The sequence below is a fragment of the Pholcus phalangioides genome, unplaced genomic scaffold, assembly GCF_987345545.1.
Source record: "Pholcus phalangioides strain wild (caught in Gottingen) unplaced genomic scaffold, Ppha-v1.0 ptg000028l_1, whole genome shotgun sequence".
Lineage (NCBI taxonomy): Eukaryota > Metazoa > Arthropoda > Arachnida > Araneae > Pholcidae > Pholcus > Pholcus phalangioides.
Window position 1 is genome coordinate 6,482,793 of NW_028301618.1, and position 17,628 is coordinate 6,500,420.

General features: G+C 41.5%; 1 protein-coding gene across 1 annotated transcript; it reads right to left on the reverse strand.

Moving 5' to 3' along the window:
* Positions 1–4,203: 4,203 nt before the first annotated feature.
* On the reverse strand, positions 4,204–14,574 carry LOC149067845 (innexin inx2-like). The gene is made up of 2 exons (XM_089252381.1): positions 14,506–14,574; positions 4,204–5,323 (listed from the first exon to the last, which is right to left on the reverse strand). The coding sequence occupies exon 2, from the start codon at positions 5,251–5,253 to the stop codon at positions 4,204–4,206; it is 1,050 nt and encodes a 349-aa protein (XP_089108507.1). The 5' UTR covers positions 5,254–5,323; positions 14,506–14,574.
* Between the last annotated feature and the right edge of the window lie 3,054 nt (positions 14,575–17,628).

Below are 17,628 nucleotides of genomic sequence, written 5' to 3' on the forward strand. Positions count from 1 at the left end.
AAAGGGGGTGGAGTGTTGATATACGTGAAATCATGTTTGAAGGCTAGAGAGTGTAACGTGCAGAGAAGTGATATTGAAACCATATGTGTTGAACTTGAGAACAAAAGACGTCATAAACTTACTGTTGGGGTTTGTTACAATCCACCGAATAGGGATCAAAACTACATCGCCAAATTGCATGATGAAATTTCCTACATGTTTAAGCGTAAGAGGTTTCTCATACTACGGGATTTCAATTACCCAGGTATTCAATGGGAGAACCTTTCATCTAGAGATCAGTATGAAAGAGAGTTTCTTAAGTTGGTGCTCGAAAATTTTTTGTATCAGCATGTATCAGAAGCCACTAGGGGTACTGCTATTTTGGATTTAGTTCTCACTAGTTCTGAGGATCTTGTTGAACATGTTTCGGTAGGGGAAGAGTTTTCTTCCAGTGATCATCGTATCGTCAGATTTCACTGTAACTTTTCCTCGGGTAAGGTTGATAACAAAAGAGTGGTTCCTTGTTTTCGAAGAACTAACTTTGATGTTCTGAGACGAAGGTTAGCGGAACTTTTCAAAGACCGGTTGGAATCAGTAGGGGTGGTAAGTCAATGGGTGGAATTTAGTACGAAACTGTCCTCTGTTTTTCACGACGTCATACCCTTTGTTCGAAAAAGGCGTGTTTGTACATCGCACCCTCTATGGTTCACGGATAGCGTGCGTAACCTTTATCTTGAAAAGAAAAGAGCATTCAGGGAGTATAAAAGTGGACGAGGTGACCTATCATTGTTTACTGATAAAAGAAGAGTGTTGAAGAAAGCGACAAGGGATAGTAAAAAGGAAGTTGAATCTAGGTTGGCAGATAACATTGGCTCTGACCCAAAATCATTTTTTCGATACGTCAATAATGGATGTAAGGGGACAGTTGGTCCCCTCTCGATAGGAGGGTCTAGGTTAGAGAGCAATGTTGACATGTGTAGTGCTTTCAATGACTTTTTCGCGTCGGTTTTTAACAGATAATGATACTCAATATACGGGTGTTGAATGGGAAATGAAATCCTCAATTACATATTCAAGTGGAAGATGTGGAGGTCCTAAATCTTCTAAAAAATATATGTGCTAGCAAAGCACCAGGACCAGATGATATCTATCCCAGGGTTCTCAGGGAATGTGCTAATGAATTGTTGGGGCCAGTCGCACAGATATACAGGAGTAGTGTTGCTGGGGGTATCGTCCCGAGAGATTGGAAACTGGTTAACGTTGTTGCGATATTTAAGAAGGGTAGTAGAGAAGCTGTGTCCAACTATCGTCCAATGAGTTTGACGAGCTCCCTCTCGAAAATTTTGGAAATTATCATCAAAAGGCAGTTTGTGAAGTGGATAGACGAGAATAATGTATTGTCGGATAATCAGCATGGGTTCAGGAAGGGGAAGTCATGTGTAACTAACCTCCTTTGCTTCTATGATTACGTGACTAAGGCTTTGGGTAAGAGCAAAAATGTCGACGTTGTTTACCTTGATTTCCAGAAGGCATTCGATCGGGTCCAACATGGCAAACTCTTGAAGTGTTTACACGAGATTGGAATTGGGGGAAACTTGCTGAATTGAATAGAATCGTGGTTAAGAGATAGGTCGCTACGAGTTATGGTGAACGGGGAATTCTCTGGTTGGACAGACGTCACAAGTGGAGTTCGTCAAGGAAGTGTCCTTGGCCCCATACTTTTTTCACTTTTTATCGATAAACTCGATCAGGGTATCGATGGGATTACTAGCAAATTCGCAGATGATGTGAAGCTAATGGGGGTAATCGGGAATCAAAACGATAGGGAGTTGCTCCAGACCAACTTAAACAGGATTGCAGCATGGGCAAATGAATGGAGCATGATGTTTAGCGTTGATAAGTGCACGGTAGCTCATTTTGGTTCGAGCAACCCACGGTTCTCTTACGAGTTTAAGGGTGTTACTATCCCGGATGCAATTAGGGTCACCGATTTGGGAATTCTCATTGACGAGCGGCTTAGGTTTCCTGAACATTGTTCAGCGGTGGTCAAAAAATCGAATAGAATGCTTGGTCTCATTTTCAAAAAGGTCTCTTCGCGTTCTCCTGAAGTCATTCTTCCGCTTTTTCGAGGTTTAGTTCGTCCCGGACTGGAATATGCTGTAAGGTTTTGGAGACCATACCTACAGAGGGACATAGACTTGGCTGAAGGGGATGCAGAGAAGAGCTACACGTGTCATTATTGGAACACGGGGCTTGAGTTATGAAGAGAGACTTCATTTTTTGAATATTTTTACATTGGATGAACGCAGATGTCGAGGAGATATGATCGAAGTGTTCAAAATTTTCAATGTGATGGATAGAATGGACCATGAACTTTTAGTACACCGCCAATCGACTGCTTTTACAAGGGGACACCAGTATCGATTGGTAAGGGACAATGCGAGGTTATGGTGTCGCAGGGAATATTTCTCTAATAGAGTTGTCAATAAATGGAATAGTTTACCCCCGGAGGTAGTAAATTGCAACACAATTGACACGTTTAAAAATAAATACGATAAACATGTTTGGGTAAATCGAGAAGCTCTGTCCATACTTAGAATAAGACAACTATAAGTATTCTTTATGGGCGTTGTATAATATTTTATCATGTGTATATATTGTTTATAAATACATTTTTAATTGGGTTGCTTTATTTTTGAAATATATGACATCCATATTTGTTATGGGCATCTTTTTCTCAGCCACCTCGCTGGGCATTTTGCCGGTTGTGGTGTTGTATTTGTATATAAAGCTCATACGTATGACCGGATAACCAAGCGGAGATCGAGATGTAGCCCGAAAAGAAAATTCACATTCCTCTGTGGGGAATCGAACCTCTAATCTTTCACTGTCCGGGCGAGTGTTCTAACCATTGAACTACAATGGACAGACATTTTCACTCCTTAGAGCATATGTATGAATGCTGAACGGGACTGCGCATGGGCAGCCGCCTAGCTCCACAGAGGAATGCGAATTTTCTTTCCGAACTATATATACATCTCGATCTCCGCTTGGTTATCCAGGCCTTCATATGAACAGCGGAGAGTGACATCGTGTTTCTCTCTCTATAAAGCTGATAGGTTACATTCGAGCAAATGTAACCAATATAAGCTTATTGGTTGATTTTTTTCCTTTCAAATTTTGTGAAAGACCTTTTCTTAAAGTTTTATAGTGTACTTAGGGCCAAAAACTCAATCATGTATGCGTAATGCCTAACATCGTCTGGTAGACGTAACATTATGTCTTCGACTGTATTGGTTTCATCCGTACTTTTGTCAGTCATTGTTAAATTTTGAAGAGGAGGGGGGGGGGGGGTAGGGTCTAACTCTTTTGTCTTTTAATAGGCTTCCGTCGTTTCCGATGTTCACGATTCGCTTCGACATTTTAGCGAATGTTAAAGTGTTGTACCGTACTAGCGAACGAATGATGGACCTAACCATAGGCGTGCGCAGGATTTTCCTCAAGGAGAGTTTTCAAAGAAAAAAAAAATTATCCTAGGGAAAAAGGGGGTAGGGAGTTACGTTTTCCCCTGCAAAATAACACTATAATCTCAGCACGGAAGGGGGGGGGGCTTAGAACCTCCTCGCCCTGGAGAGACGTACGCAAGAAGTGGTGCTCAGGAGGCCAGTGGCTCCCCCCCCCCCAAGCCGACCAAAAATTATATGAAAAAATAGTATTTCAGTGGAAAAAAATTTTAACATCGCAATAAAATATCCTTTTTATGCTATATTAAAAAGTTTCTGTTAATTTAAATGCCCTTTGAAGGATGTTATATATAACTCAAAACTTCTCTTAAAGGAAAATTTTTGTGCCTCCTCCAAAGGTCGATGGTGCGTACGCCCCTGCCTCTCTTGCGTACGCCAATTGTCCTAGCAATACTTCTAATTGAAGGAAGCGGATGATTATGAATTCAATGAGCGAATTAGAGGTTTCTAAGCACCCTCTTTAATAATGGGCACCAAGAAGCCGAATGTTTCAGAAACGACCTTTCATTCTATGCATCTGGGTTTAAATCGGATTTGGACAAGACTTGCACGATCGGGAAAAAATATTTGGCTCTCTTCAAATTGAATATATTCCGTAACTGCACGAGTTTCTGATAATTCAAATTTATTGATCCCATAACCATACATGTATTACATCACACAATGCAGATTAACATCAAACTCGTGTCGGAGGAACACATTACCCAGCCCTCACACGGTCTTTTTCCGCGTCGACATTCCGTGATTTCGAGCGGCGAATCTGATCGGATAGTTCGTTCGCGAACTGCAAGAAAACGGATTCGCCGACGTTTATGGACAGCAAGCGCAACACGAAGTAATCACCGATGCCGCCCTTCGACTCGATGAAATCTACGATACGTGCAGCGCGAATGGGATCCATTTTCGAGGATAGAATACCTGATCGGATGGACCTAGAAGCAATCACGATCAAGTTCAGAACCAGATTCAACACTGTAAACGCGCAAAGTGCGTAAAACCAATAACAGAGGTTAAAGTAAAATTTTCCGTTGTAGATGTTCAGATGCAATTTGCACAGAGTGTAGTGCTTCTGGAAGAATCCGGTGCTATCCGACCCCATGTAAGAGCAGTTGGTCACCCACGGGAATATGCGGATCATCTGGTTACCCGCGACGGACTCTTCCCATTTCATTTCGATGAAATCAAACCCGTAACCGAAAATGTTTCCTCCCAAAAACAAATGGACGAAGCACATCTGTAAAGAAACGTTCACGAGGTAGAGAATCTTGGAAATCATGTAGTTTGCGAAGTACAACCCGTGCTTCCCGATCCGATTCATCGCGTACTCCACCAGGAAGTGGATCCGCTTCTTCTTTGCCCTCTCGTCCATGATCGGGAATTTGTGCGCCATGACGATCTTCCTCATGTGCCCGTTCTCGCACGTCTTCCACAGCAACCTCGGAGCGTAGAAAAGCGTCGCCTCGAAAACCAACAGCGTCGAAATGAGAATGTAGTCACCGTACGAGTGGAAAACGCTCTCTTCCTGTAACTGTACGTGCTTGCTGATCCCTGGGTAGGCCTTGCAGTATGCGTTGATCGAATCGACTGGGATGCCGTCGATGGGGTCGCAGGAGATCCCCTTCCCATAGTAGTCGAGTGTGGGTCCTACGATCGAAAAAGCTAGAAGAGCCGCGGTGGTCAGTCCATAATGCAACATAGCCGTAAAGCCATTTATGATCACGTCTCCATTTTTGATTTCGTATGAACTCATCGTGCCAACCACAGTATAGGATCCAAAGTAGAATAAAGCAAGAAACTGCGTCAAACAGTCCCGATGGAACCTGTGTCAACGGAAAAAAAGGAGCAATTATTCATCTGAACGAGACACACATCGCATCAGAAGCGTGCTTCTTAATCTTATGGCCCGTGATGCACATGCCACTAAGTAGCACGGAAGCATGCCACTTTCAAGCATACGCAACCAATGAGATTGTTCGTAACATTCGTGCATATGTTACCAATAATCTCATTGGTTGCGTATGTTCGAAAGCGGCATACTTTTGTGCTATTAATAAGGAAAGGGTCCAAAGGTGTCATCCTCAAAAAAATTATGAAAATATTTAAGTATATTCATCCTGCCCAGAAACATAAAAAAGTAGCGGTGGAATGCAATTATTAAAGCTACAAAAAATTATTGAAAATGACAATGGTTGGCTACTCATCATTTCTCGCGCTTGTTGGCGATATCCATGAAAAAATGTCTCTTTCCCTCTTTTCCCTTTCCCCCCGAAACGCTCGTTGTTTCTCTTTTTTTCTGTCTGTGCTGTATCTAAACTTGTAAGAATGACGCCGTTCGAAGACTTTAGGGTTGCGATATGTTTAATTTCATTCTTGGCCTCTATTGGCGTCCAAAATATTGATATTCGCGATTTTTTGAGTGATACATAGGCTGACCATATTTTCTCGACAGAAATACGGGACATTGGGATTGAAAATACGGGACATCGCCAATTATCGCCAAAACAACGCCAAAACCGAACAAAGTTGCCAAATATTGTTGAAATTACGGAAAAATCACAATGGCGAGGAAATGATGCATCGCTGCAAATTGCAGTAGATTAAAATATGTTCCACGAAAAACAAACGTTCAAGACAAATGTGGGAGATTAATATTCTCATATATAGTTGTAATTATCGTAAAATAATTTATGAGTTGAAAAATAATGTCAATCTTTGACTTCAATAAAGAATAAAAATTCAAGTAGGCTTCGTGTAAAATACGGGAAAAACCGGGACACTTTTGCTAAAAAGTCGGGACGGCCAAAAAAACAGAAAATAACGGGACTGTCCCGGGAAATACGGGACGTATGGTCACCCTAGTGATACATAATAATTCCACCGAATGTTTTTATATTTTTGTGCTCATATTTAAAATGAATAGAATTAGTGGTAATTTTTTCGAAACTTTTTTAGGGTGACACCTTTGGACCCTTTCCTTGTTAATGACATTTGTATCACGGACCTTTATTTAATAGGGGGTCATAGACTTGGAAGTCTGGGGGAGGGGGGCAAGATGATGATGATATCACTTTATAAAGACATTAGACTAGTCGACTTCACCTTTGACGCTGGGCAATACGCCCCGTATCTCCGTTCATGCTTTATTTGTCCGCGCTGCTCTCAAACAACAAGTTTCTTATATTTTTCAAGTTAAAACATTCCATACTTTGAGCTCGTTTCAGCATTGATGCTTTAAGCAAAAACATCCTAAAACATCAGATTTTTATTTGCGAGCCATTCGTGAAGTTTCTAAAATTACCAGCAGAATGGCTCAATGGTACACGTCTCCTATTTTAATGATAAGCCAAGCGAGAACGATTTTTGACCCTTGCATTTTGGAGGGAAATAGCATGTTAGCATGTGCGGAGGGGACAGATTGCTATAATTCTTCAACACTGGTAGCAAGGGCGTAGCGAGAGGGAAGGGGGGGGGGTACTTGGGAGTCTGGTTCCCCCCCCCCCCCGATATTCAGCAAATTTATTCAGCAAATTAGTAGCAACCCTTCTCGATTGAGGGAGTTGATTGTGATGCAGGGTAAAGAAACCTATCTCCGACAACGAGTATTAGGGCCTCCTCACACGGGTATACTAAAGTACGACAAGTGATAGGAGACTCGGTATCCAGAGGACAGACACGTATATTTCTGAAGAGCTCCTCATACGAGGATATTAGCGTATTGGCGACGAAATATCCTACGCAACGGAGTCACTTGGCGACTTGTATGCTGGTCGAACGCCAACATTTGTTGCGCAATATTCCTCGGTATTATCGCGGGCTAGCCTGTTCGATGGGGTCGGATTTATGGTATTTTTGATATTAGTGGATGTACACATGCCCCCCCCCCCAGGGTGGGGCTCACAAGGCCTGGAGCAATTACTATCGTTATTTCATGCTATAAATTCACCATAGAAGGGCCTGTGAAAAGTCTGGCCTAAGGGCCCTGCTCAAGAAGTGGGTGAACGCGTGTACAATAATTTTCGTCTATTTATCTTTTTTTCTCGTACATAATAGTGTAGGACGATATATATGGTTACTTATAATAAAATCAACTGCATCGCAGCTAGAATCGCTAAAAATCTGATTCTTTCCTAACTCGGTTCACACTTCGTCGTTTTAACTCATTTTAGAGGGCTTTGAGAGTTTTTAGTAGTGCCGCGTGAGGGGGAACAGGCAACTGGACTCGTTCAAAAGTCAACTCGACTCTAAAGTTGAGGTTACTGAAGTTCAATTCGAGTATTCCCGTGTGATGAGGCACTTAACTAATCAGCCGGGGTGGCTCTACCTACCCGGGTGCGTAACCTCATGTGCCATCCTTAAAGACGACCCTGGTAGAAGGTTGAAAGGGCTTTAGCCAAGGGAAACTCTTGGATATCCCTAAACTTAGGCTGACCATATTTCCTCGAGAGAAATACGGGACATCGCCAATTATCGCCAAAAATGCCGATAAAACCAAACGAAGTTGCCAAATATTGTTGAAATTACGGAAAAATCAAAATGGCGGGAAATGAACCATTACTGCAAATTGAAGTGAATTAAAATGAATTCCACGAAGAAAAACGTTCACCAAGACGAATGTGGGAGATTAATATTCTCTTTTATAGTTGTAATTGTCATAAAATAATTTATGAGTTGAAAAGTAATGTCAATCTTTGACTTCAATAAAGAATAAAAATTCAAGTTGGCTTAGTGTAAAATACGGGAATACCCGGGACACTTTTGCCAAAAAGTCGGGACGACAAAAAAAAAACCAACAAATACCGGGACAGTCCCGGGAAATACGGGTCGTATGGTCACCCTGCCCTAAACCCGACTTTTTACCAGTGCAAAGCGTACAAAAACATCATGGACCATACGTCCCGCTTTCAAAGAAACTCCCGTTTTTTGGTCCAGCATTATTTTATCATTCTTTATTATACCAGATAATTTTTTCCACAGAAATTCAATTTTATATATATAGATAGAGTAGAAAATAGATATAACCTTAATATCTTGGTATTTCTGGCAGAATACGGAATACATTGTTTTTGTAGTTAGATATCAACATTTTGGTATTTAATATTCCCAACTTGCATAGCGACCTTGTCTGACAGGGAAGGATTCAATTTGTTCTCATGGATTTTTGCATAAATTTCTCCTGGAATAGATTTAATTCTAGAGCCTTCGCTCTTACATCTGCTTTCCGTAGGGGATTCACCTGCAGCCAACAACAATGCAAGCCGTCTTACCCTCTTTTCAGATACTTCATATAAACTCACGAATGCATTTTACGGACAAAATACACTCATGTCCATAAATTAAAGATAATTCAGAATCACATGGAAATCGAAACCTAAAGTAAAAATTTCACCTGTAGATTTATCACACACATCTGCAAGAATAATATGCAAATTTCAGGAAGCCACCAGATGATGCCGATAGTACGTCACAATGACGAGAGTGTAAGGGGGGGGGGGTATATAAGGAATGGTGGCAAAGAAGTAAAATTGTTCACAAGAGTTCTGTAAGGCACTCAGTGCCATAAGCGAATAGTTATGACACAGAGGACGCATGTGGATGATTTTTTACGTGGTAGTATTATCGGCCGCCTGGAATGTGGGCGTACTCAGATGGAAGTATCCGAGTAACTTGGCATTGCCCAAAGTGTCATCTCTAGGCTTTGGCAACGATTCCAAGATAACGGAAATGTCAGTAGACGTTGCAGTACAGGTCGCCCCCGAGTTACAACGCCAAATGAAGACCGGTATTTGACAGTAACTGCCAAAAGAAGCAGACGGAGCAAAGCATCCGACCTGTCTCGTCAGCTATGGGCAGTCACGGGTACCACAGTTTCAAGGCAAACCGTGTACAGACGTTTGGGAGATATTGGTCTATATGCTCGCAGGCCTGTCAGATGTGTTCCGCTCACGGCAACTCCCTGTCAGCAGCGATTAGCGTGGAGTAGAGAACATGCAATGTGGACATCGTCACAGTGGGCTTGTGTGATGTTTTCCGACGAGTCCAGGTTTAGCTTGCAGTCTGATTCACGTCGGACTTTCATACGGAGAACGCCAGGTACCCGTTACCACCAAGACAACATCATTGAACGACACCGTTACGGTGGTGCAGCATTGCTCGTTTGGGGTGGAATTATACTGGGTTCCAGAACAGATCTGCATGTTCAAACCGGAACCATGAAAGCTCAAATTTATCGGGACATCATTCTGGAACAACATGTACGTTTGTTTAGGGGTGCCATAGGCGCAGAATTTGTGTTTATGGATGACAACGCCCGTCCTCACCGAGCAAACATCGTAAACGAATGCCTTGAATCTGAGGATATAACCCGTATGGAATGGCCAGCATTCTCACCTGACTTGAATCCGATAGAGCATGTGTGGGACATGCTTGGCCGACGAGTTGCAGCCCGTCAACCACCTCCTACATGTGAACTTCGGAGAGCTTTGCTTGCTGAGTGGAGTGATCTTCCCCAAGATCAGATCGATAATTTGATACTCAGCATGCCTAGGTGTTGTACGGACTGTATTTCATCGCATGGGAGACATACAATGTATTAACCATCATACCAACCATGCATGTAATAGTAAGTTTTTGTAAAGGAGATATTTTTTACAATTGCTCCAGGGAGCAAAAATCGTAGTTTTTATGAATGGTATCATACATGCACCATCGTTTTTGCTCTTTATCTTTCGTTTAATAGATGGGCTTTATGAATAAGTAACGGTTGTTTTGTTTCTGAACCTTTATTTGCCGGAGCTGGCATTATCCTTAATTTATGGACATGAGTGTATATATGTACGAACGTTTGGTTCCGCGTCAATCAAAACACTATACAAAACATTGCAACATCACAGAAAAATCAATTTCTGGGATTTCCAGTCACTTGCGCAGATGGTTTGAAAAAGGCACGAGTCCAGTATTGATGCCCCTTTTAAAACAAACAGTAAATTCAGAGTTACCCACTAAAGCCATGCTGAATATTGGATTTGTACCATTTTGACACAAAACGGTGTAACTAAGCCTCGTCCATATTCCTCGGCGGAACCTCTAACGAATTGGTACATGCGAGAATGTGCGTGTACGTGTAGTGAAACCTGACGTGAAGTTTGTTTCTGTGTAATGCTTGTCATGTGTAGTGCTGCCATCTGACACCAGTTTTTCTAACTATGAGTGGAGTGTAATGATTGAATAATTTATCGTTGCAGGCCTGTTGCTCTCTGTGGCGAGATTTTTGAATGGGGGAGATCGGCTGGCATTCGTGCCTCGAAGTTGGGATGCACCTAAGCCTACAGAACGTAAGAACACTCATAAAACATTTTCGAGGAAAGAAAAAATGTGACGATTCCCTTTTCCAAACAACTGATTCAATTTATCTCGCTTGTACTTCGACTATTGTCCAAATTTGTAGTCAAAAACCCTGACGTAAAGGAGTTAAACAGTGATCTGGTAAAAGAAAATATCGAATGTTCAAAACTTCTTCATACTGAAATGATAGGGTCATATACGAGTCTCTAGATATAGGGACGACATTTTTTCTCAATACTCTGAACTAAAACGACATTTTGCGTAATCTTTAATTCTTGTAGATAACATTTCACAAATTACAGTGTCTAAGCTCGAATTATCTTCCGTATTACGTTCTGGGCAGCCATAGTGACTATAACCAAGTTTCCCTGATTTCCGCTGTTTCTTCAAACAAATGCGGATTCCTCTTAATCGTCAAGAAATAAAATGACCAATGGGCTTCTGATCAGCGAAATAAGCAAACATCTTGAGTCAGATCGGACCTGAGAAGTCACCTTCGGTCTCTTTGGAAGCATAAATTAAGTAACAATAACGCATGCCTCAGTAACAACAACCGGAGTACACTGTACGTGCTCCTGGCGGGATTATAGTGACGCATCGGCACGAAATGTTTTGAAAAGTCACACACAGAATTATAGTAACGTCGAGATATTAATCTCGCGAAGAAAGGACATAATCGTAGGCGGAGATAGACTTGGAAGTCTGGGGGGGGGGGCGGGGGCAAGATGATGATGATGATGATGATGATGTCAATTCATATACACGTTAGATCAGTTGACTCCACCTTTGACGCTGAAGGGGGGGGGGGGGGTAATGCCCCCGTACCTCCGCCCATGTATATAATTCCCTATCGAATCAAGAAACTTTCAACAAAATCTTTTTTGATTTAAAATCTGTTCGAGAAAATTGAAAACTAACAGTTACATCGACGGAAGTGGCCATTTCTTTTTTCAGAAAATATCACTCATAAATAGGCTGACCATATTTCCTCGAGAGAAATACGGGACATCGGGATTCCAAATACGGGAAAATACGGGACTTCGCCAATTATCGCCAAAAACGACGCCAAAACCAAACAAAGTTGCCAAATATTGTTGAAATTACGGAAAAATCACAATGGCGGGAAATGATGCATTACTGCAAATTGCAGTGGATTAAAATGTATTCCACGGAAAAAAAACGTTTACCAAGGCAAATGTGAGAGATTAATATCCCATATATAGTTGTAACTATCATAAAATAATTTGAGATGAAAAATAATTTCAATCTTCGACTTTAATAAAGAATAAAAATTCAAGTAGGCTTCGTGTGAAATACGGGAAAAACCGGGACACTTTTGCCAAAAAGTCGGGACGGCCAAAAAAAGAGAAAATACCGGGACTGTCCCGGGAAATACGGGACGTATGGTCACCCTACTCATAAATGAACAAGATCGCGTGGTTGCCCTAAAATAATGTATATTCAGTATTAAATCTGATAACCTCTTCAAACCTGAAACTAACCATTGAAAAAAAATGAAAAATTCGATAGATTTGTTCTCGTCCAATGCCAAGATTCCCTTCAAAAAAAGAAAAAAAAATTAATTTGGGTCGATATCTTTACTAAGACCATTCGAGTTACGTACCCCTTACGCACACCTCAAATCTTAACTTCAAAAATTCAAAAACAGAACCATTAAAACCATCAAAAATGAAGGTAAACATGTGTACTTCTAGAGAGCAGGTGTTTTCAACCTTTCAGACACCGCGGGCCAAATTGAAATTTCCCACAATTGAACCAGATTTGCGAGGGTTTCTTATGTGATCTTAGTAGAAGGGGGGGGGGCAATGGGACCCCGAGTTGAACGGGGCCAAAAATAATTCACTTTTATTCATTCTGAAATTATTTATTTTATCGATTAGCAGTTTTGATACTTTTCTCACTAATTTTGGAGAAGTTTCTGATCAATTACTGATTTATCTTCATCTCTGGAATATCACTTTGAATGATTCTGTAATTATTTATTACGGTAATTCTGTAATTATTTCCTTCTCAATATAATGTGAAATTATTTCTTTCAATATGCAGAAATTATGCAGTTATTCTTATATTGTGAAATTATTTCTTTCATTGATTCATAAATTATTTTTCACGCTTATTCTGAAATTCATTGTTTCAAAATGTCTGATTTTTCATTAATTCCAGAATTATTTTTGTCATTTAGGGGCCGTTCAAGTATTACGTCAGCAAATTTTTCGCCATTTCTGACCCCCTTCTCCCCCCCTCCTTCCTGTCAGCAAAGGTTAGCAAAACTCTGAACCCCCCTTTGTCAACAAAATTTCGTCAGCACTGCCCCCTACCTCCTAACGCATATTGGTGGGATCAGAAACGTACGCGGGAGGAGGGGGGGGGGCTTGGGGGCTCGTGCGCCTCTCCCCCCCAAGACGAAAAAAAAAAAATTTTTTTAATGCGAAAAATTTAAATTTCGAAAGAAAATGCCTTTACATGTTATTATAATCAATTTCTGTTCATTTTAATGATATTTGAAGGGTAAGAACTCACAAAATTTCTCTTTTAGAAATTCATTGCAACCCACCCTTTAAGCCATATATGGTAAACCCTTGACACGTGGACCAAATGTGGCCCTAAAGGTTGTCTGATGTGGCTTGCCCCCTAAACCTAATTCTGTAAATATGAACTAAGCGACACGTTTACAAATCGCTTAAATGACCCGTGGCACAATTCCAGAGCATTTACGTGGCCTATCGCACATTTTTCAGATCACTGAAGTACGCCTCGAAGATCACTTAAGTAACCCGCGACACAGTTCCACAACACTTAAACGATCCGTGGCACAGTTTTAGAGCACTTAAGTGCCCCCCCCCCCAGTGCGGTTCTACATCACTCAAGTTACCCGCGGAACATTCCCAGATTACTTAAGTGATCCGCGGCATCATTATGGATCACTTAAGTGATACGTGGCACAGTTCCAGGGCACTTAAGTAGTGGCCCGGACACATTTCCATAGCACTTGAAGCAGGGGCGTAGCCAGAAATTTCGTTCGGGGGGGGGGGAAGACCACTTTCATTTCGGGGGGGGGACCAAAGTGACAGAACAATGGATTTGGCCATCTTTTTCCCTTTTTTCGGTCATTTTCTCACATTTCGGGGGGGGGGGACTTGGGGGGGGGGGCAGACCCTCAAGTCCCCCCCCCCCTCGCTACGCCCTTGACTTGAAGGATCCGTGGTTGTGTAGGGGACTTATCAATAGGAAGAATGTTAGTTCAGTTGCCCACAAACAGCGAAAGGTTTTTCTCGTTTTTGGCGCATTGAGTAAGATGCCATTAAGAACATTTTTATCTTCATAAAGGGTGGTTGATGACGTAAGCATCATCCAACCCCCCCCCTCCCCCCTTATCGATGCTGACGTAATACTTGAATGACCCCTTATTCCAAAATTATTTCTTTTCATTAATTTTAACTAAAATATTTATTACTCAACTAAAAGATTAAAAACTTCAATTTATCTTAGAATTGATCGGTTTTCAACCATTTTCTGAAATTGTTCGGCGGTCCATGACAAAAAAAGCTCCGAGGGCCAGATGTGGCCAGCGGGCCATGCGTTGAGACTCCTGCTCTAGAGCGAAGAGCATTAAAAAAGAGATAAGAAAATTAACTTATACCTGATAAGTAAGTCTTCGGTCAGTGGCGTCGCTCTGTTACCGGTAATGTAAAAACTTCGACTATACTTCTCTCTGGAATGAAGACAGCAGCAGCAACGAACGCGACGGAGGCGGCAGCAAGAATGACTCAACCAACTACATCAACAGTTGGTGTCGAGGCAGAAAAAGAATGTTCTCGAATATTTGTTTTATTTCATTTTTGAGTTTGCGCAGTAGAACGTGCCCAGACGTCGTCCATTCTTCGTCACTTATTGCAGCTTTTGCAAACACAGCCACGTGAAACGCAACTCCTTAGGGGAATCCAGCAATGGTGTAGACACAGCGGAACCGCTCCTAACGCAGCGTTTTCCAGCGTGAAAGATCGCGCGGAACCCCTTCACGATTACGAAACTGTTCCGCGGAACCCTTGAAAACTTTTGAATATTTCTTCAATGTACAGGGTGTCCCAAAAGTTCTCATTCGCTCGGCGAAACAAGAATCCTCACTTGTAATACAGATAAAGTGTCTAAAAAATATTTGTGTTACATAGTGTAACCATATGATGAGCTATATTTTACGGGACAAAATTATTTTTTCATGATATTCAGCTATTTCCATCGGTTAAGTAAAAATGCTGATTTTGTTTTGTATTCATAAAATTCTGTGCAAGTATCTTCGAAATGTTATCTAATAATAATAACCAACGAGTTTAAATTATAATGAAAAATATAATATATAGATATTTTCAAGTATGAAAATAACTGAGATTAAATGTTCTGTTCATCATAAAGGATACAAATACAACGCCACAACAGGCAAAAATTGCCCAACGAGGTGGCTGACTTAAGAACATCATGGATCCCCGAGCCATTTTTTGGAGGCCCTACCTACTACTGCTACACCGCACATGAAACAACCCCCCCCTCCCCGCGGAACCCCCAACGAATCGGTACATGCGGGAATGTGCGTGTACGTGTAGTGAAACCTGACGAAGTTTTTTTTTGTTTCTCTGTAATGCTTGTTATGTGTAGTGCTGCCTTCTGCCACCAGTTTTTCTAACTATGAGTGAAGTGTTATGATTGAATGATTTATCGTTGTAGGACTGTTGCTCTCTGTGGCGAGACTTTTTAACGGGGAGATCGGCTCGCAGTTGCGCCTTGAAGTTGGGAACCACAGAAAACCAACTTCAGCCGACCACCACTGTGGGGTTCGAACCCGGATCCTCGCACCGCGAGTCCGTCACTATAACCACTCGACCACCACAGTGGCGCAACTATTATTAATGCAACTATCATTACTGTTGCCTTTATGCAACAGAACGGTAAAGTTCTATTTTTAACGTTCAGAATGCAAAGTATTGTGTATATAATAATGTGCTTATAATGTATATAGTATAATAAACCAGCGGTTTTCAATCTTTTCTAACTCGTGGAGCCCTTTTCAGTGTATAATTTCTACGGCGGAGTTCTGTTTGACTCGAGGAGCCTTTTTTAATTATATAATTGATACGGTGGCATCCCTTTAAGCCTCTTTATTTATCAAATTTACTGATTGATTTTATTTTCCTCGAACGGCTGCGGAGCACCGGTTGAGAAGCACTTAAAACAAAAAAAACTGATATATAAGTAAAGTTTTCAACCAGTGTGCCGTGTGAGAATCGTAGGCGTGTTGTAGAAAGTTTAAGGAAATTTATCAGATTAATTTTTAAAACACGTCTGAAGCTATACAAAATGTTCATTATACAGTACTTACACTTGAAGTAACGTTTCTTAATTGTGCGAAAATTTTTTTTTTCTTCTATTTAGTGCATGTGGAACAGCTAATTGAAATATTACTTGAGAGGAAGAAATGAGAAAAAGCAATTAAAGTACAGGGTGATTATAAAAAAACTATCCCGACATATGGGCCCCTAACAATCATACCATTCACAGAAACTGAATGAAATTTTGGCATAAGGTATTTTGAGGTATGCGCTCAAGAATGATATGGAAAACAACAGTGTCACTCTAACAGTTACGGTTACAGTGAGAAAATTTCGGAAATATCAAATGGCAACACCAAGTTTTTTGTATTGGAATGTGATCTCCATTGTGAAAAACCCTAAATAGAGCGTTCGAACGGCAAGTGTAGCATGAAAATCACCGGCGGTAGATAGGCTAAAAGTGAGGACAACCAATAAGGACAGAGAATTGTGTTTCACAAATTTTCCACATGACCTCCTTCACACACGATGACACTTTGCATGCGGCAGATGGTGGATTGCACTGCAGCACGTACCATGGCAATAGGAATCTCTTGAATCGCAGTTCTGATGGCATCTTTCAAATCAGATGCACTTTGCGGACGAAACTGATACACTTTAGATTTCAGATATCCCCACAGCCAGAAATCCATTGGTGTGAGATCAGGAGACCTTGGTGGCCACGGAAACGGGAAATGACGGGAGATAACTCTGTCACCAAACTGTTGACTGAAGACCCTACATGTGGAGGAGCGCCATCTTGCATCCACACAACTTCAGATAGAGCATTTTGCCATTGCAATGCGGGAATCGCGTAACGAGTTAACATGTCCAGATAGCGAGCACTCGTTACTGTACATGTTGCAGATCACCGGCAGTAACCTCTTCAAAAAAATAAGGGCCGAGGATGAACGTACTCGTTATACCACACCACACAGTCACTTTTTCCTCGTGTAATGGACGTGCAAGCACATCATGTGGATTATTGTCTGCCCAGTGCACACAATTTTTCGAATTCACGTTACCAGTTAACGAGAAATGCGCCTCATCTGTCCACAGAATGCGTAAAGGCCAGCTGCTATCTTCATCGTACCGGATAAGGAATTGATTCACAAAATCCAGCCGTAATTGATAGTCTCCCGCTTCCAACATCTGGACACGCTGGAATCGATACGGAAACATGTTTAGAACAGAGCGCAGAATCTTGCGGACAGTTGAATTCGCAGATTCAGAACACGTGAAACACCGCGTGCACTTGCGGGACGAACTGTGCTTATCGTCTGATGAACTTCTGCAATAGCTTCCACGGGAACGGAAGGTCGTCCAGACCGAGGTCTATCGCATGTGCAACCAGTTTCTTCAAATTTACGAATCAAGTCCCGTACAGCTTTGACAGTGCACGG

Coding starts and splice junctions, on each gene's coding strand:
- LOC149067845 (XM_089252381.1), bottom strand. CDS start 5,253: ATGAGTTCATACGAAATCAAAAATGGAGACGTGATCATAAATGGCTTT.